The sequence below is a fragment of the Enoplosus armatus genome, chromosome 3 (assembly GCF_043641665.1).
Source record: "Enoplosus armatus isolate fEnoArm2 chromosome 3, fEnoArm2.hap1, whole genome shotgun sequence".
Lineage (NCBI taxonomy): Eukaryota > Metazoa > Chordata > Actinopteri > Centrarchiformes > Enoplosidae > Enoplosus > Enoplosus armatus.
The window spans coordinates 25,607,775-25,632,389 of record NC_092182.1 but is presented as its reverse complement, the minus strand read 5'-3'; the positions used below and the strand labels follow the sequence as shown (position 1 = coordinate 25,632,389).

The window sequence follows — 24,615 nt, the reverse complement described above, 5'->3', positions numbered from 1 at the left end:
CCCATCTTTTCCTCCTCTGCTCTCATTTATCCCTTGATCTCTTTTGCCCTCTTGCTCTTCCTCCAGCTCTCTTTCCCTCCACCCTTCCTCGTCTTCATCTCTATATCACATGCTTCTTTCTTTACTTTGTTCTTTGCCTTCTTTTTCTTTCACCCTCATTCTATACAGTGCCGCCTTTACTTGTTAACTTTCCATTTGCAATCTTTCTGTCCCTCCCACCTAGTCTATTTTTTCTTTCCTCCCCCTCTCTCTCTTTCCTCCTTCTTTTCCATCATCTCACCTCATCGTATCTCACTCATCCTCATTCACTTTCACCCCTCCATGTCTTCCTTTATTGCTCCTCTGCATTCCCACCTGTTTCACTGGCCCTCCTCTCAACTTTTTTCCTCCCCCTTTCCTTTTCATTCCCTCCTTCTCCTTAGGTTCTCCTTGCCCTATTTCTCTCTCTCTCTGTCTCTCTCCCCCTCCCTGTTTACCCCTCTCTCCCCCCTCTGGGGTGACATCAGCCTGATGCCAGTCTCTCATCTCCCATCATTGTGCCAATTAGTCGACGCTCCGCACATTAAAACTGCTCACCAACGGCAATCTTGATTTCTCCCTCGATGTCATGTGATGTCACGCTCACACACATACATGCACACACACACACACACACACACACACCCACATTAAAGGCAAACACACACACAGACAAGAATGAAGTGCCTGGGGCTGTAAGTAAGAGAAGTAAGAGCAAGAGTGATCGGGGACTTAGGGATGAGAAACAATAGAGGGAGGGGGAATAAAAGTCTAAAAGGACCGAAACAGACATTAAAGAAGATATAATACTGGAGGCAAAGATGGAGGCCAGCAGGGAGGTATGGAGGACATGGTCTGCGAAGTGAAAGAAAACCCCACTATGATGTTTAATGGTTTTAGACCTTTACATCAAGTCCTCCAAACTAAACGACAAACAGATTCCAGTTCCAGTTCAGGGAAATCTTAAGGCTGCAGAATTTAATTATATTTTAGAGAAAAGTGTGCTTCCAAAATCCCTGCAGCCAGTTTCCAGGTTCAAGTGTCGACATGCTTTCAGCCTTATACCTGGCTACCTCCATCGGTCTACCCTCGCCTTGCATGCTGTACTGATCCCTCGAGAGTGTCTCTAGGAGGCAAAGAAGGAAAAGAAGCTAAAATGGGGAAATTATATGGTGAGGGTGAGATTAATAAAGCATGAGCGTGGAGAGATGGAGGAAGGGTGGAATGAGGGGAGTAAAGAGATTTCAAGGGGAGGAATAGAGGGAAGACCAAACACACTGACTCAACACATGGACCAACTTCTTACTCAGCGTAGATAAGAGGGAGAGATCAGTTCACAGGATACAGGATGTGGAATGAAGGTAAAATTCATGGCAGCGCAGAAGAAGAGATGGATGGATGAGGAAGCTGGGAGACCAAAGGAGGATGGAGGAGAGACACAAAAGTGAAAATTGTTAGAGGAGAAACACAGAGGAGGAGGAGGAGGAGGAGGAGGAGGAAGAAGGCGAGGAGAAATGGGGCGAGAAATGACACGAAACAAAAGGAAACGGTGGCACATGCGGAAAAACATGCCCTCCCGTGCTGTGAAAAATGCAGCCAGACACATTTCTTGACAAGTAAAAAGCCTCAGGGGTTGGCCAAGGTACTCTGACAATCAACGTCATTCACACACACACACACACACTCACCCACACATACATCATGCCATGCAAGCCTCAGAGTGCAGATTTTGGAGATTGTAGGAGACAGACATAGAGAGAGATTTTACCAACTGACAGTCGATGTCAATCAAGATGCACTCAGCTGACACGAAAATCCCTAAATGCACTTTTATTCTGTGTGTGTGTGTGTCTATATGTGGGAAAGCACACGTACTTTCTGGCCTTTGCAGGCGTGTGTAGGAATTTGTGCACTCACATTTATGTGCGTGTGTGTACATGCATGTGACAACATCAGCAGCAGCCATTAATCAAACTGTGTGTATGGATTATGTAAATTAACCTTTCATGCCTTTGTGTGTGTGTCAAGAGAGCTCGTGGTACCTGAAAGAGCCGTTAGCAAAACTGAAGTTGATGAGACACACGAGGAGAAAGACAGTTAGTAAGAAAGAGTGTGAAAGAGTTACAGGGAAAAAAAAAAAAAAAGTTGTTACCCTGGCTACCTTGGGTTGCCTGGGAACCCCAGCAGCCAATCACAGTATCCAGAAGTCAGAAGGAAAACACGCATGGTTGAAAATCCACCCGTCAGTCCGAACACTGACCCAACCAACTGTTCGATGGTATGAAAGAAGGAGAGAGGGAAGAGAGCAGGGAAGATGGAGGGATAGATAGATGGAGAGAGAGAGAGAGAGAGAGCTCACCCACACAGCAGCTGCATCTCCTATACACACTTAGTATTCTTGTCAGGCAAAGTTAACTACTACACACACAGAAACACACACACACTGTGTCTCCAGTGTCTCCACCGTAAACAACCCCCCCCCGTCTCCCAGCCTCTCTGGAAAGAGGCAGGGCAATAAATTGGCCTTACATTTATTAACTTTGCTTCTTGCAGCCTCCTGAGGTTTAGCCCATTAACATGAGCAGAGACGAGGCAGCGCTTCTATTCGCTGTGACTGTGAATCCAGAACAGCCGGGCCTCTAAATGGGCCATAAATAGGCACGAGAGGGCCGATTTCTAGAAAACACAAGTCACTGGTGCTCAGGGAACTGATCTTATTCCCATGGTGGCTTTTTGTAAGACATACACAACACTTAGGTCTGGATACTCTTATGATAGGAACCCAAGAAGTATCTATTGCTGCTGATACCTTATGTTTATTCCCGTGGATTATTCATCACATATACTGCAAATATGTATGTATTCATGGAAGCGAACTGTTAGATGTGGTCAATTAACTTTTAAAGTGTCTAAGGTATGTGTATTAGAAGTTCACTTAGTGCTCGTTTTATAGAAAAATTGTACATCGTGATGGAACGCACAAAACGCTGAAGCTGATATCTGTAATTACAGGAAACATCAACAATGATGTGTTTATAAACAGACCAATGAGAGAATCAGATAAAGAAGAACAATGAAGCAGATATTCAGTCAGTCATTCAGACAGACGGGCAGACAGAAAGCAGACAGAGATGTAGTAGAAGCAGGTGTGTTTAGTCTTGTGGAGAGATCCAGCTGAGAGGCTCACACCATCCATCATCCACTAACATTCATCTTCCCTGCTCTTTAACTTCATAAGCCTGCTCCCAGCACACACTCAGGCATGCACACACACACACACACACACACACACACGGGCGCGCGCAACAACAGATGCATCAGTATGCAGACACAAGCACACAAACATTCAGCATATGAACAAAAAGTGCCTTTCCCCTGTTTCTCCTCCATTAAACGCCTCCTCTGTCGCTGTGACTGATTGCACAAAATGAAAACACATGATGGTAAAAAAAAATAGTAGGTAACTTATGTCATTTTATCACTAAATGAAATCCACTTTCGCATAATGCAGCTAGAATATCTTAGGAACACTGAATATTAAACTTTATTCACTCCGTCTCTCAGTTTGGCTCCGTGCCGTCTTTCTCCATCATGTTCTGACAGTGACACCTGCAGGTAGATGTCACGCGGTAATGACATCGTTCATCAATCAACATGATCAGTTTTGAGCATTACAAGATGACTTTCTGGCTACCTTCTCCTGTGTGTATGTATGTGTGTGTGGCAGCTGTCCTGGAGAGTAACATACCACTCAGAAATGCCATTTGTCCTCCAAATGCATGTCGCCTTAAAGGGAACTTGCGAGGTTGTATTTTCAGCATCTGAAGTGAGCCGCACAAAATGTTTGGTGTTCAAGCGACTATTGTAGTTTTGAACCAAAAATGAGTAGACGAAAAAATTAAACTAAATTAACTGTTTGAAAAGTAACTGCCAACATCAGCAACAACATCAGCGGCGCGTGTCACAGTTCGTGAGCGTGAAACGTCCCACTCGTTCAGTTTTGAATAACACATCAATAGCTTGTTTGAAAACGCTGAGTTGAACACCTTCAGTCAGTAGACACATACAAGCTAAACCCGATCAAAATACCCAGCAGGCAACGCAAAACAACTGCCATTCAGTAGCCGTGAAACGAACTATTATGCAAATCTGAATTCTTTCTTGGAAGAAATTAATAAAGAGAATAAAGTTTAAAAACAAGACAAAGTGAGAGCGAAGGAAAAAGTATTGTGGGGAAGAGAAGAATATTTTTTTGTGCTTTACATGATTGGCTGCATACGTCTACATGTATACTCCCACTTGAATGAAGGTGTGCAGTGTGTGTGTGTGTGTGTGTGTGTGTGTCCATGCTTCGATTATGTGTGTGTATGAATTGAGGATGATGGATCTCACCAGCGCCTAACACAATAGCTTATTGATCCTGATATTAATAATGTGTTTGTACATGTGTGTTTTGAGGCTAATCAAGCCGGTCAGCGTTTTGCAAAACCGGATACACAATAAGAAACTAATAACATGGTCTAATGATGTCATTGATCATCTTTGAAGACTAATAGCAGCAGCAGGGTCTGTATATGTGTATAAGAGCAAGGTGTGGGTTTAGCATTGAGCATTGGTTTCCACTCATTCCAGTTAGCTACAGAAACCTGGTTCACTCCTTTAGGTAAACTATCGTGAACAATATCTGGAACCTTATGTTATCATCATGTGGTGCTGCGGTTGAAAGTGGTCACTGTTGCATTCAAGGACACTAGTCTGGTCTTAAGTACGTGCGTACTAAACAGCCTTTCTAGTGCAAGAAATTAACAAAGTTACAGCATCAGTGTTTGTTTACTGTTTGTCTCGAGATTTGATTTTCTCACGTTGCTAGTTGTCAACACAATGCTTTGTGTTCATGGATGGTAGAGCAGCTTTGATTGCACCACAAAGAGACTTCACTCACAGCGACACAAGCCTGCAAAAGACACCCTGTGTTTGACATAAAAAAGTAACCAAAGTGTGAGTAATATGTTCATATTAGTGGATTACCTACAGAATCTTCAGTATCGGGCATATTCATGTTAATTGGTAAAACCTGGTCTTTGGTGCTCCTTCCATCAAAGATGGCTGATCCTGCTGATTTGAAACATCCCACTCAGAAACAAAACTCGTGATTCTGTTCAAGGGACTTATCACAAGTTAAATAAACAGTCTGTCTCTCTCTTCTCCCCACAGGAAACCAAAATCAACTGTGTCCGCCTGGCTAACAAAGGTATGAGCACCCTTCCATTGACAATATGACATCATTTCTAGGTCTAATTTGACTTTTAACTTCTCAGTGAAGTTCATTTTGAAGAATAGTGCGATTACATGACCCCCCTAGAATAGTATTACAGCATTGCAAGTGTGTTACATTGAGATGAGCACACACATACACGTACCCACAACCGTTAGCCCAGGCAACCCCACATCCTAACCATGTTACCCTGCATGAGTTCACGCATCCCGTAGCCTTCTCTCTCTCCATCTCTTCTCTTTTATCGCCGTTTTTCGTCTCACATTCTGCCTCTTTTTACTCTATCCTGCGCTCTCTTTTTCCATCTCATACCGTATCCATGTTGCTCATCACTGTATTATGTGGAACATCAGGGCCATTACGTACCGATTGACCGCCTTCATTAAACCCGATGGATGGAGGCTAAAGCGTTAGCCGCAGAACCCATTTCATCCTATTCTGTTTTGCTTTCCCCATGTCTCCCATTTTTATTTGCTGCTCATCTCCGGCAAATACACCCATTTGTGTGCCAGGCAATGTGCTTTGAAAGCTTTTCAGCTTGCTATTGATTTTCCTCACCTCGTCTATTTATTCTATTTTATTTTTTTTATCTGCATCAAACATTGATTTGATTTTTCCACATCTTCTATCTCTGTTTCCTCTCTCTCTCTCTTTCTCTTATTGTTTCTCATCTGCATCAAGCATTTATTGCTCATTTGTGCATATTTTTCTCTTTTATATCATTCTTTATTTCTTGCTCTTTCCATTTCCAGGCTGTGGAAAGTACTGTGGGTGCAGGTCTACACTGTGTAGATGCCGCTGTCTGTCTGTCTGCATGTGCGTGTGCTTGGGAAAAGACATGCTGTTAACTTTGTGGCTGTCTTTTATATGACTAAATGCTACGTTTTTTTTTTTCAATATGTAAAATAATCCCAAAACAAACTTCAAATCTACTTGAAATGTACTTTTTGAAGGTTTTTGACACGGGGGGCAGTGTTCTGAGGCAATGCAGATGGCTAATTTGGCAAATGCCGATGACTGATTAATTTGCAATACCTGCTATCCACTCACTACAGCAGCTGATTCCAGTGATACGTGTCACTTATCTGGTTCAGTGAGTTCTAATCAGTGAAATCAGCTGGTGTTCTTATTGGTCAGAATAAAAACATACAGGCAGTAATTTAATTTAATAAAACTCAACTGTCAGAATCAAAGAACCGTGTTTTTGGTTATGGAAGCCTTTAAAAGAGAAAAAAAGAGGAGAGAGGTGATGTACAATAATCATGTACCAACAAGCCACAGCTGACGTACAATACATAACACATTAATGGACATTACATCAGTATACATTAATACATTACAACCAATCACCACTGTACGTACACGTAGGTGGAACACTAATTGAAAGATAATATATAGCTTATATTTAAAAATGATGAGAATTATACGGCGTTTGCTGAACTTAACCACTGAGATTATGGTCAACTTTTTTTTACCACTGTTCTACATCAGTGTGTAGTGTATATTAAATTGTGGGTAACCATAGCAACAAAACTTCAGTTTGATGCTGCCTTGCGAGCGACCGCATGTTAATCTGAGCACAAACAAACTTTAGAAAGGAATACAGTCTATCTTGTTTTCCTTTCATAAGTGGCCATTTTACACACTGCATACATCAGGATAAAGAAAACAGCAGACTCTGGAGGAAACTTTGGTATATCAGTAGACTTTCTCATGTATTATTGCATCTTTAATGTTTATGTCGCCCCACTCGCTATCTGAAAACATGGTTCTTTGGCTTAACCAGCTGATGTTGAATTTATCCAGCGCCAGTTATTTCTGCACTCTGCCTCTGACAAATGTAGACCAGAAATAGTTTAGATGAAACCTTTCTGTAATGGCTTTAAATGATCTGCAGGGAAACTATTTGAGTAACAGTGAGGGTCAATTTAAGCCACCTTTATTCCCCAGCGTGGTTGCTTTAAACTAAACATTATTTGTTCTCAACCTTGATGAAAGTACTGACTAAACCTTTGCAGCAGAACCCGGAGGCCAGATTGTGTCTTTGCACCTACTTTGCCACGCCACAAAGTTCATTTTTTTTTTTCTTTCAACCATCACTTCATTTCTTTTCTCTTCCATTTCCTACTCCCTTTATTTTTATTAACCCGTCAAGCCCAGCTGACAGACTCAACAGACTCAAATGATAACCCCCCCCCCCCCAGCACCACATCTGCATTCACTGACTCACTCTTTGGTAATAAACATCCTCACCAGCAACACATCTGTTAAGCCTTTTCCTGGTAATGGGCCACTCGAGATGCTCATTGACGCTTACTTCCTGGCAATACGACCAGTCATATCCCAGTTCACATCTTGAGTGTTAGTTGTCCTATTGATCTTAATGTTCTAGTGCTATCTCTCACCACTGCAATTTCTCTCCTCTAAGACAGATTGTGCAATTGTAAACCAGGGAGATCTAAACCTTGATGAAATGGATAAAGAAAAGTATACGTCTTTTTTTCTTAGACTTTTTTTCTTCTTTCTTTTCCTTTTTTTGTTGTTGTTTGTTTTCTCTCTTCCCTCTCTTTCTCATGCTTTCCGGCGGGGACGTGCGGCCCTTGGCCTTAGTGGTAATAGGTAGGGGACAAATAACAACGCCGTACATTCTAGTCATCCCAAGCGAAGGTGATTATTGCTTTATAGGCAGAATATTTTCTTCCCTATGTTATATTTTTTCATCACAGTACAACCATAAACACAACACAAACCTTGTTTCATTTTGGTTGTCCCCCGGCCTCCCTTACTTTTCCTTTGTTTCTTGACTCTTCTCTGGTTTTGCTCTTTGGTTTTTGTCTTTCCTTCTCATCGTCATCTTACTGCATTTGTTTGCATGTCTGCTCTGCTTCGAGTGTCGCTGGCTGTGTTTGAATCTCCTCTCTCTCTCTGTCTTGCAACACACACACACACACCACAGTGAAACCATGCTGCTTCCATGCAAAGTCAATAGCCGGAGTATTTGGACTGTAAGCTAACATTAGACTTTGTCTTGTCTGCTAATATACAACGCAGTAGCCTTTTATATGAAAAGGAAAAGCTCTCTGTTAGATCAAAAGCCATCTTACACTACAATCCATAAGCTATTTACTTTAAGTATGGTTTCATTCTTACATGTGTGACAGTCATTCACTTAGTGACAAAAACAGAAACGTATGGTGGATGAAACAGCAATGGATGATGGCGATTCCCTTTAAATAGCATTAAATGGTTACACATCTGTTGGAGTTAGACATGGTGAAGGTTAGACTTACTGTTTTTTAGCGTAGCTTAGCCTAATCCACTGCTGTCCATCGTTTTAAACCTATGTTATACCCTATATCAACATCGCTGTTACAGATCACAACTCTCTGAAACATTTATCTTCAGTGTTGAGGTGTAATATTCCCTAACATGGCGTGATGGCAGAGCGCGTTGTTTATGTGGTGGATTGATTTCAAAGGTGCTTGGTTTGAGTTGAGCCCTGAACCGAATTCTTTCAATCGACAGAACACTAGCCTCCACTGATCAGTGATGCCACTTCCCTCAACCACAATACACACACTGCTTCTCATCGCAAGTCCCTGACCTTTTTTGGGACGATCAAATACTGAACATACCTACAATTCAACTGTATGTCACACTTAGAGACTTAGCAAAGCATTTGAACTGTTGCAAATGGAAGGACAAGGACACAGAATCAGCCATCTGTTTTCTTCCTTTACGTTCATTGAAAAGACGTGGCCTTATATTTGAAAGAAAATATATTTCCTTTTTAAATTTGTGATCAACAGAATATTTTCAAACCGTTGACCTTCAATGCGATGCTATAAAAAATACGGCATTTAAACACATAATGGGTTCTAATATAAGATATCCAACCTTTGAAACATGTGACTCCAATTACTGTATGCCACCAACACCATAGAAAATGATTGCTTTGAAGGTAAAATCTATTATTTTATATATTTGACATGATTCTTTATCATGAGGCCTTATGTGAACAAAACTGATTACAACAAAAATTGTAGAGCCATTTCATGTATTAGTGTTTTTTTTTTTTTTTTAATACAGCCCAGTTCTTTAAAATCCAATCATCCATGTGCAATCCAAACACAGGAGCTAAACATTGTTTACTGAACTGGATTTTATTTTGCAATGCGGAGACGTGACGGCGGAATATGAATGTCATTCAGCGAATACAACAATCAAAATGTTGACTTGAACAATGGGGACAGAGCAGGGAATTGGTCAACAGCAAGCATGGTCGTAAACTGCTGTCACAGTTCTTTGTCAAGAGTATGAGATGACTTCACACGAATACAATAACACTTATTGTCCTGAGGGAAATTGAGGTTGCAAGGCCCAGCACAGAGAATTATGCATATCATGCACAACAGCGGAAACAAGTGAAATCCTAAATTGAATAAATATAGATTGTATTCATATGAAGCGTGGTTGCTTACCTAACTGCAGATGAAAGCAGAAATCCTCTGGGTACATTAAAATGGCATTTCATTTCAATGCTGAACATTGTACAGTTACTTTTTAACACTTTCACAAATGAACATTTCATACATTATACTTATAAAAAATGAACAGATAGTTGCAGTGCAGCGTTATTAAATACAGTTTCTGTTGGCGGTCTAATTATGACTCGGGAAGTCAGTCTACTTTTTCACCAGATTGATTTGAATGTGAAACGAACACAGGCCTGGCTTTATATCACACTCTGTGCAGCACCGGCCAGGTGGCAGAAGTCCCACTTCGTTCATCTGTTCTGCTTCAGTCCTTCAGAAATGTATATTTCAACTGTTACACAATAAAAACAAATGAGTTTAGCATCTCTGTTACATTGCTTTTACACAAGACGCAAGAAGGCCTGCAGTGTGAATGCAGCTTCATAATTCCTGTTCGTGTTTAGATCGGCTGAACGTGAAGCAGGAAACATGCATTGATAAGTGGGACTCCTACATTGGCAGCGTCCGTATGCCCTGCACGCGGCTCACGGGAGCATCAAACCCACCCCTTGTCATCCATACGCTGGTATTATATGTCAGCTTCAATTCCCATTACCATTAGTCCTGAGGTCGATTATAATTGATGGTGTACAGAGTCGTGTTGTAACTGACTCTGGCGCGGTGCAAGACTGATGCAACGTGCGGCTTGTTATCTATGTACGTGTGATGTAAGGTGTGCGTGTCTGAACTGCAAAAGTGGAATTATGAATTATCTTCGTCATTGACCTACACTACCTGTCACGCACACAAACACAAACACACACACCCATTCTTTACAACCTGTCCTCCTCCAATTTTCCCGTCATCACCAAGTGTTGCCTGCTTGCTGCTTAGTGAGTCAGTTTGCTCTCTGAATTTGCAACAGATTGAGTCAGGTTGTTAAAAGAAAAGAAAAAAAAACAACTTGTCAAGGGTGTTTTTAGGTGAATATCTGGCGACGGTGTGACATTTTAAGGGCACAATACCACTCGGCAATGGATTAAGTGCAGTTCAAGCTGTACAGGGAGCACGCAGGGTTCGACTGCAGCTGCAGCCGACAGAGAAATAGGAGGGAAACTTAGAGACAGAGAGCGTAAAACAGAAAGAGACCATATTCCAGAGAGGAAAAGAAATAAAACCCAAGAGAGAAGGAGATGATCAAAAACCAAGAGAGACAGAGAGTGACAGAAGGAGAAAAGAAAAATCCAACAGTGGAGTCAGACTCAGGCTCAAGGATTTTCTTTTTTCCTGCAGCTGTAGCATTGTGAATGCAGACAGGTGTACCTGCCTCGCTGTCTTCGCCAGACAGACATTGTGGCGAATTGTTGTCTTATGCTAAGTTCGCCCTTCCAACTCCGCCATGAATTTTCCATCTGCTCCACAGAACAGCGACAAAATGTTCAGTTGTCCCTGCGTAAATCTTGGGGGCCAGGTCGTAAAGTACTCACCAGCATCTGGGGGTGAAGAGAGGAGGAAAGATGGACGGATGAAGGGAGGGAAAGATGGAAAGAGTAACAGAGTAGAAAGGAAGGGAGTACGAAAGAAACATTAAAGAAGATTAAAGAAGATAGATAGATAGATAGATTTGGTTTGACGTGGAAACTTCACTGAATTGTGAATTTATGAACTTTTGAACTCACTGCTGAATTCAGTGGGCAGTTACAAATTGAGTCGGGGATCCAGGCAACCATTTAAAGCTTTTATTTTCTTTATTGTGCTCTTGTCTGGCCTTGTGGTTAAAGAAGACCTTTGTTGGCTTTCAGGATCACTATGACTTTGATGAATATTAAAGTAACTTAGCTTTTTTTTTGTTGTAATATAGCTAATAAACAAGATTGTGATTCGTTGGGAAAAAAAAAAAAACTATGGCACTGAGGCTTTGAGGCCAAGGATAAACAAGCCTCAAACATAAAAAGACGCAGTGTGCAACGACAGGTTGAACCTGGACATAGCTCTGCAGTGCAAAAATAATGGATTTAAGAGATTATTAAATAATGTTGAATGTTCTACTTCATTTTTACCTCCATATAAATGCGTATGATTCTTGGGCAGCTTGGATTTATTGAGCTCAATTGTTTTAATTATTTTTTTAATCATTTGTTTAAACTAGCGCATGTTGACATGCCATTTTACAGATTGCCTGGTCTCGTGGAAGTTGCACACCGTTGTACAGCAGGCGGCAGCTTTAAAGTAACTGCAGCTGAACGTTTGGCACCCAAATGTCAATGTTTCTAAAGCTTGAAACAGCTGTTTTGCTCTTACATGTATGATAACGTGGTTTAGCATCAGTGCACTCTCCATGAGAAGTTTTACATTGTATTTTGCATCGTCATGTATGCTGTCAAATATATTCTGAATGCTCGGCATTTATGGAGAAAGCAATGAGTTAGTCTGATTTGAATTAGATGTTAGTATAAATCCACTGTTCTGATAACAGCTCCATAATTGAATTTTTCCTGTGCATTTATTGCAAGTCACTCAGAATGAGTTAGAGTTGGGCGATTTGTCACCTTTTTGGTTCCAGGTTGTTTTTTATAATCTCAAGGCCTTACCTCCCTGCCAGCCTTCCTGCTTTTGTGGCTGTCAGCTTACAGCAGCTGTGTCCTAACATGCAATTCACTTCGGCCTTTGGCTGCGATACCTTGTCAGAAACAAATTCCCTTCGAGGGGGAATCAAAGTTTTATTCGAGCTCAATGTGTTTATGTGTCCCTGTAATTGATTTGGTCATCATACGACACGTTGCGTTGCATTTTGGGATTGTTTTCAGAAAATGGGTACAGCAGGGATATAGAAGCTGTCATGTTGCTGTCAACAAATCTGGATAGGAGAGAAGATGGATAATAAATACAGCACAATACGGACACTCTTACAAACACGCATAACCATCAAACACACATATTCACACTCAGCACACGCTATGGATGTACTGTACTTTCAGTGTTTCTATAAAGACGGTGATCCAAAGGTTAAAGAACGGGGTTTAATTCTTAAAAAGGTCGTGTATCAATTTCATAAATGAGTGTCGATAAAAAGTTCACAATCATCGGTTGTCAATAACACAATTCGAGTTTCTCAGTATTCAGTTAAAGTAACTTAAATCGTGTAATATTTGGGCAAAAAAGTACAACATTCAACCTTTTCATTTCGGGGATAGTTCATATTGTCAGTATAATACTCAGACATACATTTTTCAGTGTTAACAACACCCCCCCCCCCCCCCCCCCCCCCCCCCCAAACTCCAAAAAGCTCTGCAGAGACCAGATGATGAAGCATTTAAGTCGTTTTAGTTCTTAAAAGCTCTAAAGTACTTAGTAAACCGCGTCCTGCTGACCTTAACATTAATGTCAACATTAATGGAAACTGGCGTGTGTGTGTGTGTGTGTGTGTGTGTGTGTGTGTGTGTGTGTGTGTGTGTGTGTGTGTGTGTGTGAGAGAGAGAGTGAGGGACTGAGTAGCAACCATTAGCATTGTCCATTGTTCAAGTTACGGAGAGTGAGGATATGTTAAGCCATCATCCTCTGACCACACACACACACACACACACACACACACACACACACACACACACACACACACACTCACTAACACACACACCAGTTTCCACAAAGCCAGACAGAGACACATTTACAAAGGCACTCAGGTACACTCATGTATTCACAGGTGCATTATTACATAGATGCACAAAAACACGCATGCACACAAATATTCAGAATCATAGTCGAAGGCACATGTAAGAATAGATATGCGCGCGCACACACACACACACACACACACACACGGAGCGCTGCGGCAGCATAGTTCAGATTAGTAATCCTGTTAAATACACTCAGCCATGCTAACGCTAATCCCCAGAGGATGCTCCCCGCAGCTGCTGACAAACAATACCTAAAAACTAAACCTTCATGTCAACCCTGATCTAAGACACACACAAGCACATAAACAATTACAGTGTAACACACACACACACACACACACACACACACACACACATATATATATGTATATATAATTTTTACCTACCCACACACACCCATACGATGCACCGCCACTCAAACCTGTGACATGTACACACACACACGCACAGAAAAGCAGCATTTAATTTGTCATTCAGGGCTGCTGCAGTGCGTCGATGGATAGGAGAATCAATCTTCTCTCTATTTGGATGAGATTATGTTTTTAATATCTCTGGTTTTAGCCATAATTCCACCCTGATAATTTTATCATGCTCTTCAAGTGGGAGAAATAAAAGGAGAAAACTCCTGTGCAGAGAAATGTATAAATGCACACGTACACACTCGCACACACAAGGAATTCTGGGGATTAATGCCTTTTGGAAGCAATCAATATCATCACCATCCCAATGTTGTCACAGTTATAATGGCAAACACTGAGGAATTCCCCTTTAATGCATTTATCCTTCTTCTATTCTGCATTAATACTGAAGGCAGCTCTCCCTTCAGACATGACACAGTAGCACCAGATTAGTATATTCCAACACATGCAGGATTTATGCTCTAAAATATAACTTCTTAAAGTATTCATGATCAACATTTCTTCATTGTAGAGTATGATTAGATAAACTAGAACATATGTTGATCCTGTAAAGACACGAAGTGTTCAAACACAGTTCACCTCTCCTCTGCTTTACCTCCAGGGTTCATGTCTAAGGTGCTGTATACGAATGGCATCCTATTCTAAGATGCTAGTTTTTGTGGATACAATAATCTACCAAATGTTTTGTGTAGCATTGCGGTTCACTTCCCAGCATATTTATGAGCTACAGAGATAGTATCCGTGTGTTTGTATTCTCTGCAGCCACCAGTGTTGCTGTCCATGACTACAGCGTCCCCCTGGTAGGACAGCCCATCACTGTGAAGGCCACGTGGTTGTGAATTCTGGCGTCTACAGAGACAGTCAGAGCAGTTATACCACTCAGATCGATATTTCACGTCTTTTTCTCCTGGGAGGATTTTACAGGGAAAAAGACAGAATTTAAGACCCTCTCCTGGCCATTACCATGCAGGCCCACCCCACTCCTCTCTCCATTAGGCTCCTCTGCACTACACGTGCAGATGAGCGATGTTGTGTTCGGCAACAGATTAGGTTGATGAACAGCTTCATTGTGGATCGTAAGCTATGAGCACTTGTAGTTTTGCTGCTGTAGGTTCTGTAAAAGCACGTTTGAGAAAGCACACAGTTCATTTTGTGAAAACAAATCCATCATTTACTGCGTTTACATATGTCGAAGATTTACTGCGCTGTTTTTCAATTAAGACAATACAGTACGTTTTTATAATCACATTCTGTCTCATCTCAATCTTTCTGGCCACATGTTTGGTTGCCCATGGCAACGTTGCCCATTATACGGCAATAAGGGCAAGTGTCAACAAAGACCTTTTCATCTTGTGATGTGATCTCGGGTCATTTTGGATGCTTTTTGATCACTGAAGAAATGAAATCATATCAAACCTTTTAGGGCTGACGGCTAATGTCCGCTGCACTATTTTCTACTCAAAGTATAATCAATATAGAAGTCGACTGAATTAAAACTGGGTGACTCTTTTACTTCACAGGCTCTTGCTTGCTGCAGCAGATCAGTTGATCTATATTTTTAGAATTAGAATAACACCCTGCTCTGTAGGTACTGGCTGCTGAACTTTAGTTACTGTCAAGTTCCTGGGTGAACTGCTGTGAGACGTCAGAGAATTGGTCTGCTAGACATTTCCATTTGAGAAAAGATGAGGACATTCGCCTGGCCTAACATATTGTTAAGGTATGAGGTCCTCTACTGTTCCAGCTGTCGTTTTTAGGACCCGATATGTGCCAGGAACATAATACCTACACCACCTGCCAGTACCGGTGGCAAGACAGCAAGATGGATCCATAAATTGTACATACTTACGAGCCACCTGTTAGTTGACATTGACAATACAATAATAAATGAGGCCACGGTGTCCTCCATATTGTGTTTGCACCAGTTGTCAGTCAATCCTATTTTGCCGTGCCGATTTGGTTCATCTCAACTTTTACCCCCTCGTAACGGACATGGTCGCATTAGATCACTTCTCCTCTGCTACAGTCAGAACCCTGTTCAGGGTTCGCCTGATTGGCTGAGCGGCTCCTGAGCTGGCCAATCGCAATGTTAAATGGAGCTGAACCCGTCGCCAGATGGGGTCCTCTACTGTTACATCGTGAACTGTTGAACCCAATCAGCACGTGGGCCGGTGAAGTGTGAACAAATGGGGTCACACTGTGATGTGTCAGGTGATACATATTGTGGATCACTCAGGGGAGAAATTGAGGTTTAATACACCTGTGGGGTGATTATTAGGGCGCAGACTACAGGGAAACGTGTGAACCTGTCTCTTGCGTTATCGCTGGAGGCTCTCATGTAACTGTGATGTTCACGACGGACAGACGAGCTGATATTCGCTCTTCTATACACCTCAGCTGATTACAGGGCCGCAGGCTATCAGACAGAGTCCTTCCATGGTTATTTTCTGATGGGATAATAATGGGATAAAAAGCTGCAGGCAGTTCACTCGTGCATATCGTGGCTGATGAGTTGTTTAAGTAAACACTTAGCAACCGGAGAGTCCATTGCTTGCATCAGATGGGTAAAGTTTTGGATTGAAATATACAAGTTCAGTTGCATCTACAGTCTGATTGAAGATAAACTGCACATTTTACTGAGGAAGTGTTGAGTAAAGGACATTTTACAGTTTGTGCGTTGACAGTATATTAAAAATATGTGGCAGCAGCATAGGCTGAAAATACTAAAATTAGATTTACTGCCCCTTACTGTCATTTGCTATATATATATGATATACAGCAGTTATTTCATTAAATAACTGTGTTAAGAAACTAAAGGCAGCCTGTTGCTCACCTGGTAGAGTCCTTATCGCAGCAGCCCGGGCCCATGTCACCCCCCCTCTACCTCCCACCTTTCCTGCCTCTCTCGTCTGTTACTATCAATTAAAGGCAAATGCCCAAACAATTTTCTTAAAAAAGAAAAACACACAGACATTCCTCACATCCCTTTTTATGCCACTATTCCTGTGCTCGTCTGTGCTCGTCTGTGCTGGAGTGGCAGTCTGCTTCTAAACAACACGACAGAATCAAACTCGGGATCAAGTTCTGAACGCCCACATGAGGCATCAGTGCCAACAGAGAGACTCTCCTTTACATCTCCACTCAGTGTCTTTGAATCGAGCTCGCAATTAAGCTTCATCTGAGTTTTATTGTTATATTATTACATTATTTAAGATGTTGTGGTTACTCCTGAACACTTAACTGACTCACATCTGTTTGTTTTTTGAACCAAACATGAAACATTGAGGCTCCACCGAATATCCTGTTATTCACTTGTGTTGAGAATGCAGCGCTTAAAACTTTACTCCGCCATTAAAACGTCTATTCAGCGCCTCATTTCCACAGAAACATGCAGGGAGAAAAGGCTGCGTTTTCTTCTTCTGCATTAAAGCGTAGGCTGGAGAGTGACAGATGTATTTTCTTAATTTCAAAGATGATACAGCTTCGAGACGGGAAGGCTGTCCGTGATCGGGTTACAAAGACTGCGAATTTGTTTTCATTGAAGGCATTCAGGGTTTTTAAAGGAACATCTCGTCACAGCAGCCATTGAGGACTGCGGCAGCTATTACCGAGCGTGCCAAGGTTAGGTGCTTAAGCCAGTAGCTCAGTGGATTCCTCTGCCAACCTTGTGTTGTTATTGCAGAGGGGGCGAAGATGAGAGAGACAGGGGATTAAACTGAACTCCCACGCAGCAGTATTACTCTATTAATCGGCTGTCTTTGTCTTTCAAGGTTATAACAAGAGGCTGCTTGGTGCGTGTCTGTGAGGGAACAGGTGCATTCATGTGTAGGATCCCAGGGCCCTCTTGCTTTCTCTTTCCAGTCTTCACTGTCATGTCGAGTTTTTTTTATTTTTCTTAATGTAGTTCTCCTACCTCTCTTTCCTCTTTCTTTCATTCTCAGTCATTCTTCATTTCTCCCTCTTTTTCATCCCCGTCTTTGTTTCCTTCCAAACATTTCTGTCTTTCGTGGTTTTTGTTTCTCTACTCTTTCTCTTTCTCTTGTGCTCTGAAGGCAGCAGCTTTGTTAATAGGTTATTCAGTCAGCTTTTTCTTTTGCGTCTCTTTGAGAGTTAAAAGTGAAACTTGGACTAGAGCTGGTACACTTTTTCAGTGTTAAACACAAGATGTCATCTGAAAATATTAACTGGCCTTAAAAGAATGTGTTGAAGTCGGCAGGTGGAGATGTTTGTGAAGGAAGCAACATGGACTCTACAGTTCAGGTGCGCACAAAGTACTTTTATGCTTGGAATAATTCAGTTTTCCTCTTTTTAAGTCACATGAAACACGCACAAGACAAAAAGTTCAATGTTTAAAAGCTAAAAAGGTATAAAGTATAACTTTTTAACTTGGCAATGAATTAACTTTAAATCACTTGATGTGATTGTAACGTCGGACATGTTGAAATGAGAAAGTCTAAGCAGCAAGCAGGAAGTAAAGTACATCTCTCTCCGTCGTCAGTCACCTCCTGGCCTCTACGTCAAACCATACAGTGACAGCAGTGCTCTGACTGCACCTGTGTGAATATGTGTCCTCCTCCTGTGAAATCCACACTGAACACTAACCTTGCATTCACCTTGGCCAGTTTTTTGTTTTCTATCCACTGTGTTTGTTCAGTTGTTTGCCAGCGTACTTTAATCCTTGCATTGATTGATCTCGTATTGTTGAGTGATGCAGAGCATTTTCTACGTGCATGTGTTTTTACGCTTTTAACCTTGATGTCTTTGTATGACTTCTACATTTGTGCATTGTTTGTTTTCAATGTTTGTAACGTGGGATGAAGACGGGCGTCGTAAAGAAAACAACCTTGTAGCTTTTTATTTGTTTGCGCTCTTCCTCATCTTCCTCTTTCGTCTTTTTATCTGTTGATCTCTTTAGTTATTTATCTTTAGCCTACATTTTTTATTCGAAAGAGAAGACTTCTTTATCTTTTTCGCGTTCATAATGTTTTGTAACTTTGCAGAAGGCACGAATCTGAAACAAAATAGATTTTTTTGGGCTACAAGATTGTTTTTTTTGTTTTGTTTTTTAATGATGTATGTAAACTCATACCATGCATTTCATTGTAAATGTTTAATGAATGTTACCTGTGTTACATGATGTTGTGAAGTTGTTTGGCAGTGACACTTCCAAATGAGTTCAACTATTTTGTTCCAAAATGAAATATTTGGCAAAAAAAAGCTTCATTTAAAATGATTATTTCCCCCCTTGAAATTTCATCTTTGTTTATTGTATTCTTTAGCATGTTGCTGATGTTTTCAACCCCCCAGCTTGATGTTTGTATGTTGTGTGTATGCTCTTTGCAATGGATGAAGTGTGTCCTTGTTTGTGTATATAAGGGAGCGTGTGATAAACCATCTTCTCTATGTTTCTTTGTATGAGTGCCTGATTGTGTATTTATGTGTTTGTCCTTGAGTGTGTTGGGCTGCATGCATGCACCTGTGCAGCCCTTTCTATGTAACTGTATGTGTATTTGTATGTGGTTGCCTATCGATATGACTATGTGCATACGTGTGTGTGTGTGTGTGTGCGTGTGTGTGTGTCGGTGTCGGTGTGTGTGTGTGTGTAGGTGCATCCACCCAGGACTCAGATGCGATGGAGCCAGAGAAGCAGGTTGATAGCACAGTGAAAATGGCTGGAGTGATCGCAGGCATCCTGATGTTCATCATCATCCTCCTCGGCGTCGTCCTCACCTTCAAACGCAGGTAGGTAATAAACCTCAACCTCAGGACCCAGTGGCAGCTTAAAGGTGCTATGTGTAGAAATCTAACAATAATAAATCATCAACACATCAATTTTGTGTCCTCGCTGCAATTCCCTTAAACTGTAGACAAGACGATTGGTAGCCTCGATCAGACTGAGCCACTGGGCCGAACAGGAAGTGGACTGTTGCCTCACAGGAAACTCAACCAGTGCGAGCAGATGGTGAACGGAGCCAACGGACGATTAAAAATTCAGTTAAAAGATGCCAGCAATGAGAGCACAATTGGCATTAAGATAAAGGCTACCAATCATCTTTATGACCATTGTGTCATTTTCTAACAGTTAGCACTTGGACAACTGTATGTGTTGATGAATATGAGACTACATTCAGCATCTTTAAACCGTTTCACTGATTAGACTGATAGACAGACAGAGCGATGGATAGACCTCATAATGTCATTTTAAAGTGTCCTCATAGTTGAAATGCAGGTAGAAATGAATGTGAATGGACAGATAGACACACAGATAGGTAGGGACAGATGCGCAATTATTTTAATTACTTTTACGGGCAGGGGAGAAGGTTAATGTCTTGAGTTGAAGGAGATTTCAGTGAAACGTTTAACAAGCAGGACTGAATCAGAATTTCAAATGTTTTTCATGTAGTTTCAGAGTCAGTCAACAAAAATGAGCATTTATCAGGATCAGGATACGCTCTGATTGTTATGATAACGAAGGCCACAAACCTGTATTCATTTCTTAAGGCAGTGTAAAAGGTCAGAATTTTGTATTAAATCTGGTCATGTACTTAATCCCCTATAACCCTTAAAGGCAAAATAAATAATAATGATAGAGGTGCCCAGAGTTTCTATATCTAAAACCCAGATGAACTGTATTTTTTTTTCAGTTAGCAGACATACACAGCTCTCTGTGTCTTTGTTAACATGCACACTGGCTTGCCACCATCACCTGCCTTTCTTTCCTTTACTTTCTCTAATTCTCTATATTGCTTCATCCATTCTCCCATCCCCCTCTACCCCACTCGCATAATGCTTATACGTTTTGTTTTGCTAGGACTCACATTTGTTTGATTTATTTTTTGTGTCATTTTTTATGTTTTTGTCAGTTTTTTTTTTTTTTGTACAACTTTGCTGAGAAATAACATTAAAAGTAAAGGAAATTTCTTTAGAGTGACTAATGCAAATAGAAAATCAACACATTACATGCAAATGCATTCTAACAACCACACTGTGGCACTTTTTGTGATGTTTGTAATTGAAGCACATATGCACTACAAAACCTAAGACTAACACCACAGGGGGGTGGTGGAAGTGGAAGTGTTGTCTTGAGACTAACATAGAAAAACAATAACGGTGTGGACGCAAAGCAGCTGGGCTGTTTTCAGAAGGACTACACAAATATTGATAGCTGTTCCTCTGAAAATGAATAGTGCCATTATTTATTAAGGAAATCATGCTGAGTTTTGCTGCTTGTAATTGTTTAGAAGAGATTTGTTGTGAGAGCAGAGTGTGGAATTGTTTGTGTCTTTAGATTCCTTGAACATGTTTTAAAGTGTCTCTCACAGCTGAACAAGGTATCTTATTTGTCAGTTTACGGCTGTAATCTAGCTGGATTGGCAGCTACAGCGTCACAGACGTGATACTGCCAACAAATAGCAGAAAGCTAGGACAGTTATCATATCAGCCAAAAGTAAAAAGCAAAAAATACTCTGGTTTTTAGGTTTATCATATTTCATTCTTTCCAGCATAGCAGTTGCTTGTCTGTCAAGCTGCAATTTCCATACTGACGTTCCACTTAGGCTACGTTGACTGGCTCATAAACTGGTAACAATTAACAACTGTTCAATTCCTATTTTTAGTACTTGGGAGACATTTTCCTCTCTTTAGAAATGGCATTTGAAAATGACACTTTGAATGGCGAGCAAGATTATTTATTAGTCTTTGTGTTCTGACCTTTTTAGATACATGTTGGTACTTCTCTGAGCAAGTTACATTCGTATGAATTTGCATTATCTTGGAACACAGTATCTAGTTCTCATAGCATATTCATGCCCACATGTTACAGGCAAACAGCTTTGTATTTGGTCAAGGAGTAGAGGCAAAACACTGTGTGCATTCAGGCAACATGACAATAGTGAAATAGTGAATCTATTCTATATCACCCACACAGAGGCCACGCATACACCACAGCTGTATGTCAGTATAAAACTACATAATAGCAGTGCAATTAAAGCCAAGTGTATTTTTTTTTCTCACCACAAAGCACAAAACACAAAGGCTTAGGGGAACATAAAACTCCATGCACAGACAGTAATACAGCGCTGGAAACTGGCTGATACTTTATTGCTAGTCCGAATACAACATTACATCCATTTCAAGTGAGCAAAAGAAGCTGGGGAGTCAGAGAGGGCAGAGGGTCAGTTGGCAATGCTAATCAGAGGCTAACAGAGAATATCCCAAACACACCAAGAGGATAAAAATCTATCAGAGCCCGAGGAAGAAAGTGCCAGGAGTAACAAGAAAGGTGTAGGTAAAGTCTTCAGAAGAGGGTGCAGGTAGGGAATACAGGGGAAGCAGAACAGGGAGGCGGAAGGAAGAAGAGGTTTGAAAAAAGGCAGCACTGGTTAACCTGGGGGTCAAATGGGTATGCTAATAAGATGCTAACTAGGCTAACAGGGCATAATATACATAAAAAGGCCAGTTAGAGGCCAAACACCACTGCGGATGTAAGAGAAAGAGGAAAAAGAGTAATGATGGAGAAGAAGAGAAAGAAAAGAAGGAAGCAGTTGAAATGCTGCTCAGATGTTCTCATGAACTCAAGCCGTCAGTCAGGGTTAAAGATCCCATGCAGGTCAAATGGAGTCACGGTGTGAAATTAAGACACTCGGAAATAGAAAACCCAGGCAGATATGGAGATGATCGTGGTATGAGGAAGAGCGTAGAGGACATTAAAAGGAAGTTGAAGAGAGGAAATAGAAGTGAGAGAAAGTATCCAATCTGTAGAGGAGAGAGACGAAGAGGGAGGTTAAGAAAGAACGAAAACTTGCAGATGGAGGAATTAAAAATACCAAAAAAGGTAGGAATAAAATGATACTGAGAGATAGTGAAGAGCGCAGACTGATAGATTCGGACCGTGGGAGGTTTACCGTATCATGGACTGTTTTCTGGGGTCATTTATATTTCATTCCACACATTTTAGCCGTCGTCCGGGTGGCAGAAAAAGTGTTTTTTAAATCGAAAGTGTTTTACATGCCTTTCAGAGCCCATAAATTATTCCGTGACAAAACTTTGTCTGGAAGTGAGCGTGCACAACTGTCCAATTAATCTTTCAGAACTCTGTTACACGTGTTCCAAATGGACTTTTTCAAGGAAAGCCGGGCAATGTTGCTGATAATGTAATGTAAAAGTGAATAACACCGGACATGGCTGAAGTCTTAATGGGGATTTGATGTTTCTACAACCAGGTGGCCCCGAGGGCTCAAACAACCAGCACTGGAAGATACGCTTTTCATAAAAAGGTTGAGAGGAGAGTGGATAAATAATTAATGTTCGTGAAGCTCCCTAAACACTGGCTGATTTTTTTGAGAGAGAAGAAGACCTCGACTAAGTAATTGAGAAAAGGTGACGTCTTTGGAACTGAAAAATATGTTATTTAAACTTTTTTCACCCCTATTTCCTTTTATCCAGGCTCTTTAGAATTCTGACCCTGCAGCCGTGTTTTGTGATTTTATTTTATTTGAAGATTTCATACTGCTTTCATGTCCAGGTCAACCTTAAAAAAAAAGAGACTCAACCTTGATAGGCCCCCTCGGTTTGATAGCTTAAATAAAAACAAGTGAAGTAAGCAGCTCAAAGAAAAAGCACACAAATAAAGATATAAATACAGAACAAACGTTTTGGACGTCACCCCTGGCTATACGAGGCACATCTCGACCTCTAATGCAAAGCTTTTTACTGCTGGACATGACCCTTGGCAAATCTGCCTTTTCACATTAACTGTTGTGATCCTTCCTTAAAGATACATTTGTGTGGAAATGTCTGAATTATTAATTCCAAACCTCATCCAAAGGGCTTCTGTGTATTTAAAAGGTCCTGACAAGCGAGGCTGGGTCACACTGGCTGTATTGGAGCTATCCGTATGTTTACAGCAGGCTTAAACTGATACTGCAGCAAAATAATGGATGCAATAGTTAAAGAGGAAAAACTCTTTTCAGACAGGTCAGTAATTCTACGTTTTAGCCGCCTCTCGGCTCGCGTTTGACCGGTCGGTGACATTCAACACTGCGACACTGGCATAAGGGCCAGGAGTTCATATGAACAGCATGACCCTGATCAAAGTCACGGTCAAAGATGTCATTGGAGACACGCACATACACACTGGAGTAAATGTACATGCAAACACACAAATATGAGTCCAATATGTGCACAGAGCTACACCGAACTGCACATGCACACACAACCAGAGGCAAATCTGAAGAACAGAGTGTGATATTTTAATAGTGTAGTTTGTGTGTGTGATGTATTAGTGTATTTAATGGAACAGTTAGTGTATGTGTGTGTGTGTGAGAGAGAGAGACTTTAAAAGTGTGTCAGTCTGTGTTGTGTATACATGTGTATCTCTCTGCCGAGCAGTGATTTTTTTTTTCTCTTGTGCGACTGGATGTAAAATACGAGTGTCATCGAAGTCATTGTCAAATCACCATCTTTACGCGTTTGTGTGTGTGTGTGTGTGTGTGTGTGTGTGTGTGTGTGCTGACCGCCTCATACCCCTTCTTAGGCATTTGAAGCCAATATTGACAGGGGTAGAGCCATGGATTGTTGCACACATGGACACACACACAGATTGAGAAAGAGGGAGGACTCCAGATGGGTCTGTGGACAGAAATGCTTGCAAACACAGACGCACTGCTCTCGGCCAAACACAGACCAAAATATTTCTCACATGTCTCTCACTCTTCAGAGTCCTTGATAGTAACACTTCTTTTAAAGTTCAGACT

General features: G+C 41.2%; 1 protein-coding gene across 1 annotated transcript in view; it reads left to right on the top strand.

The window, feature by feature from the left end:
- ptprt (protein tyrosine phosphatase receptor type T) overlaps nt 1-24,615 on the top strand; it is a 266,949-nt gene that overhangs the window by 159,189 nt on the left and 83,145 nt on the right. Inside the window, exons 15-17 of the mRNA XM_070902667.1 lie at nt 5,233-5,269; nt 7,904-7,960; nt 19,468-19,603. Of these exons, the coding sequence (XP_070758768.1) occupies nt 5,233-5,269; nt 7,904-7,960; nt 19,468-19,603 (230 nt within the window). The remainder of the gene's footprint in view (nt 1-5,232; nt 5,270-7,903; nt 7,961-19,467; nt 19,604-24,615) is intronic.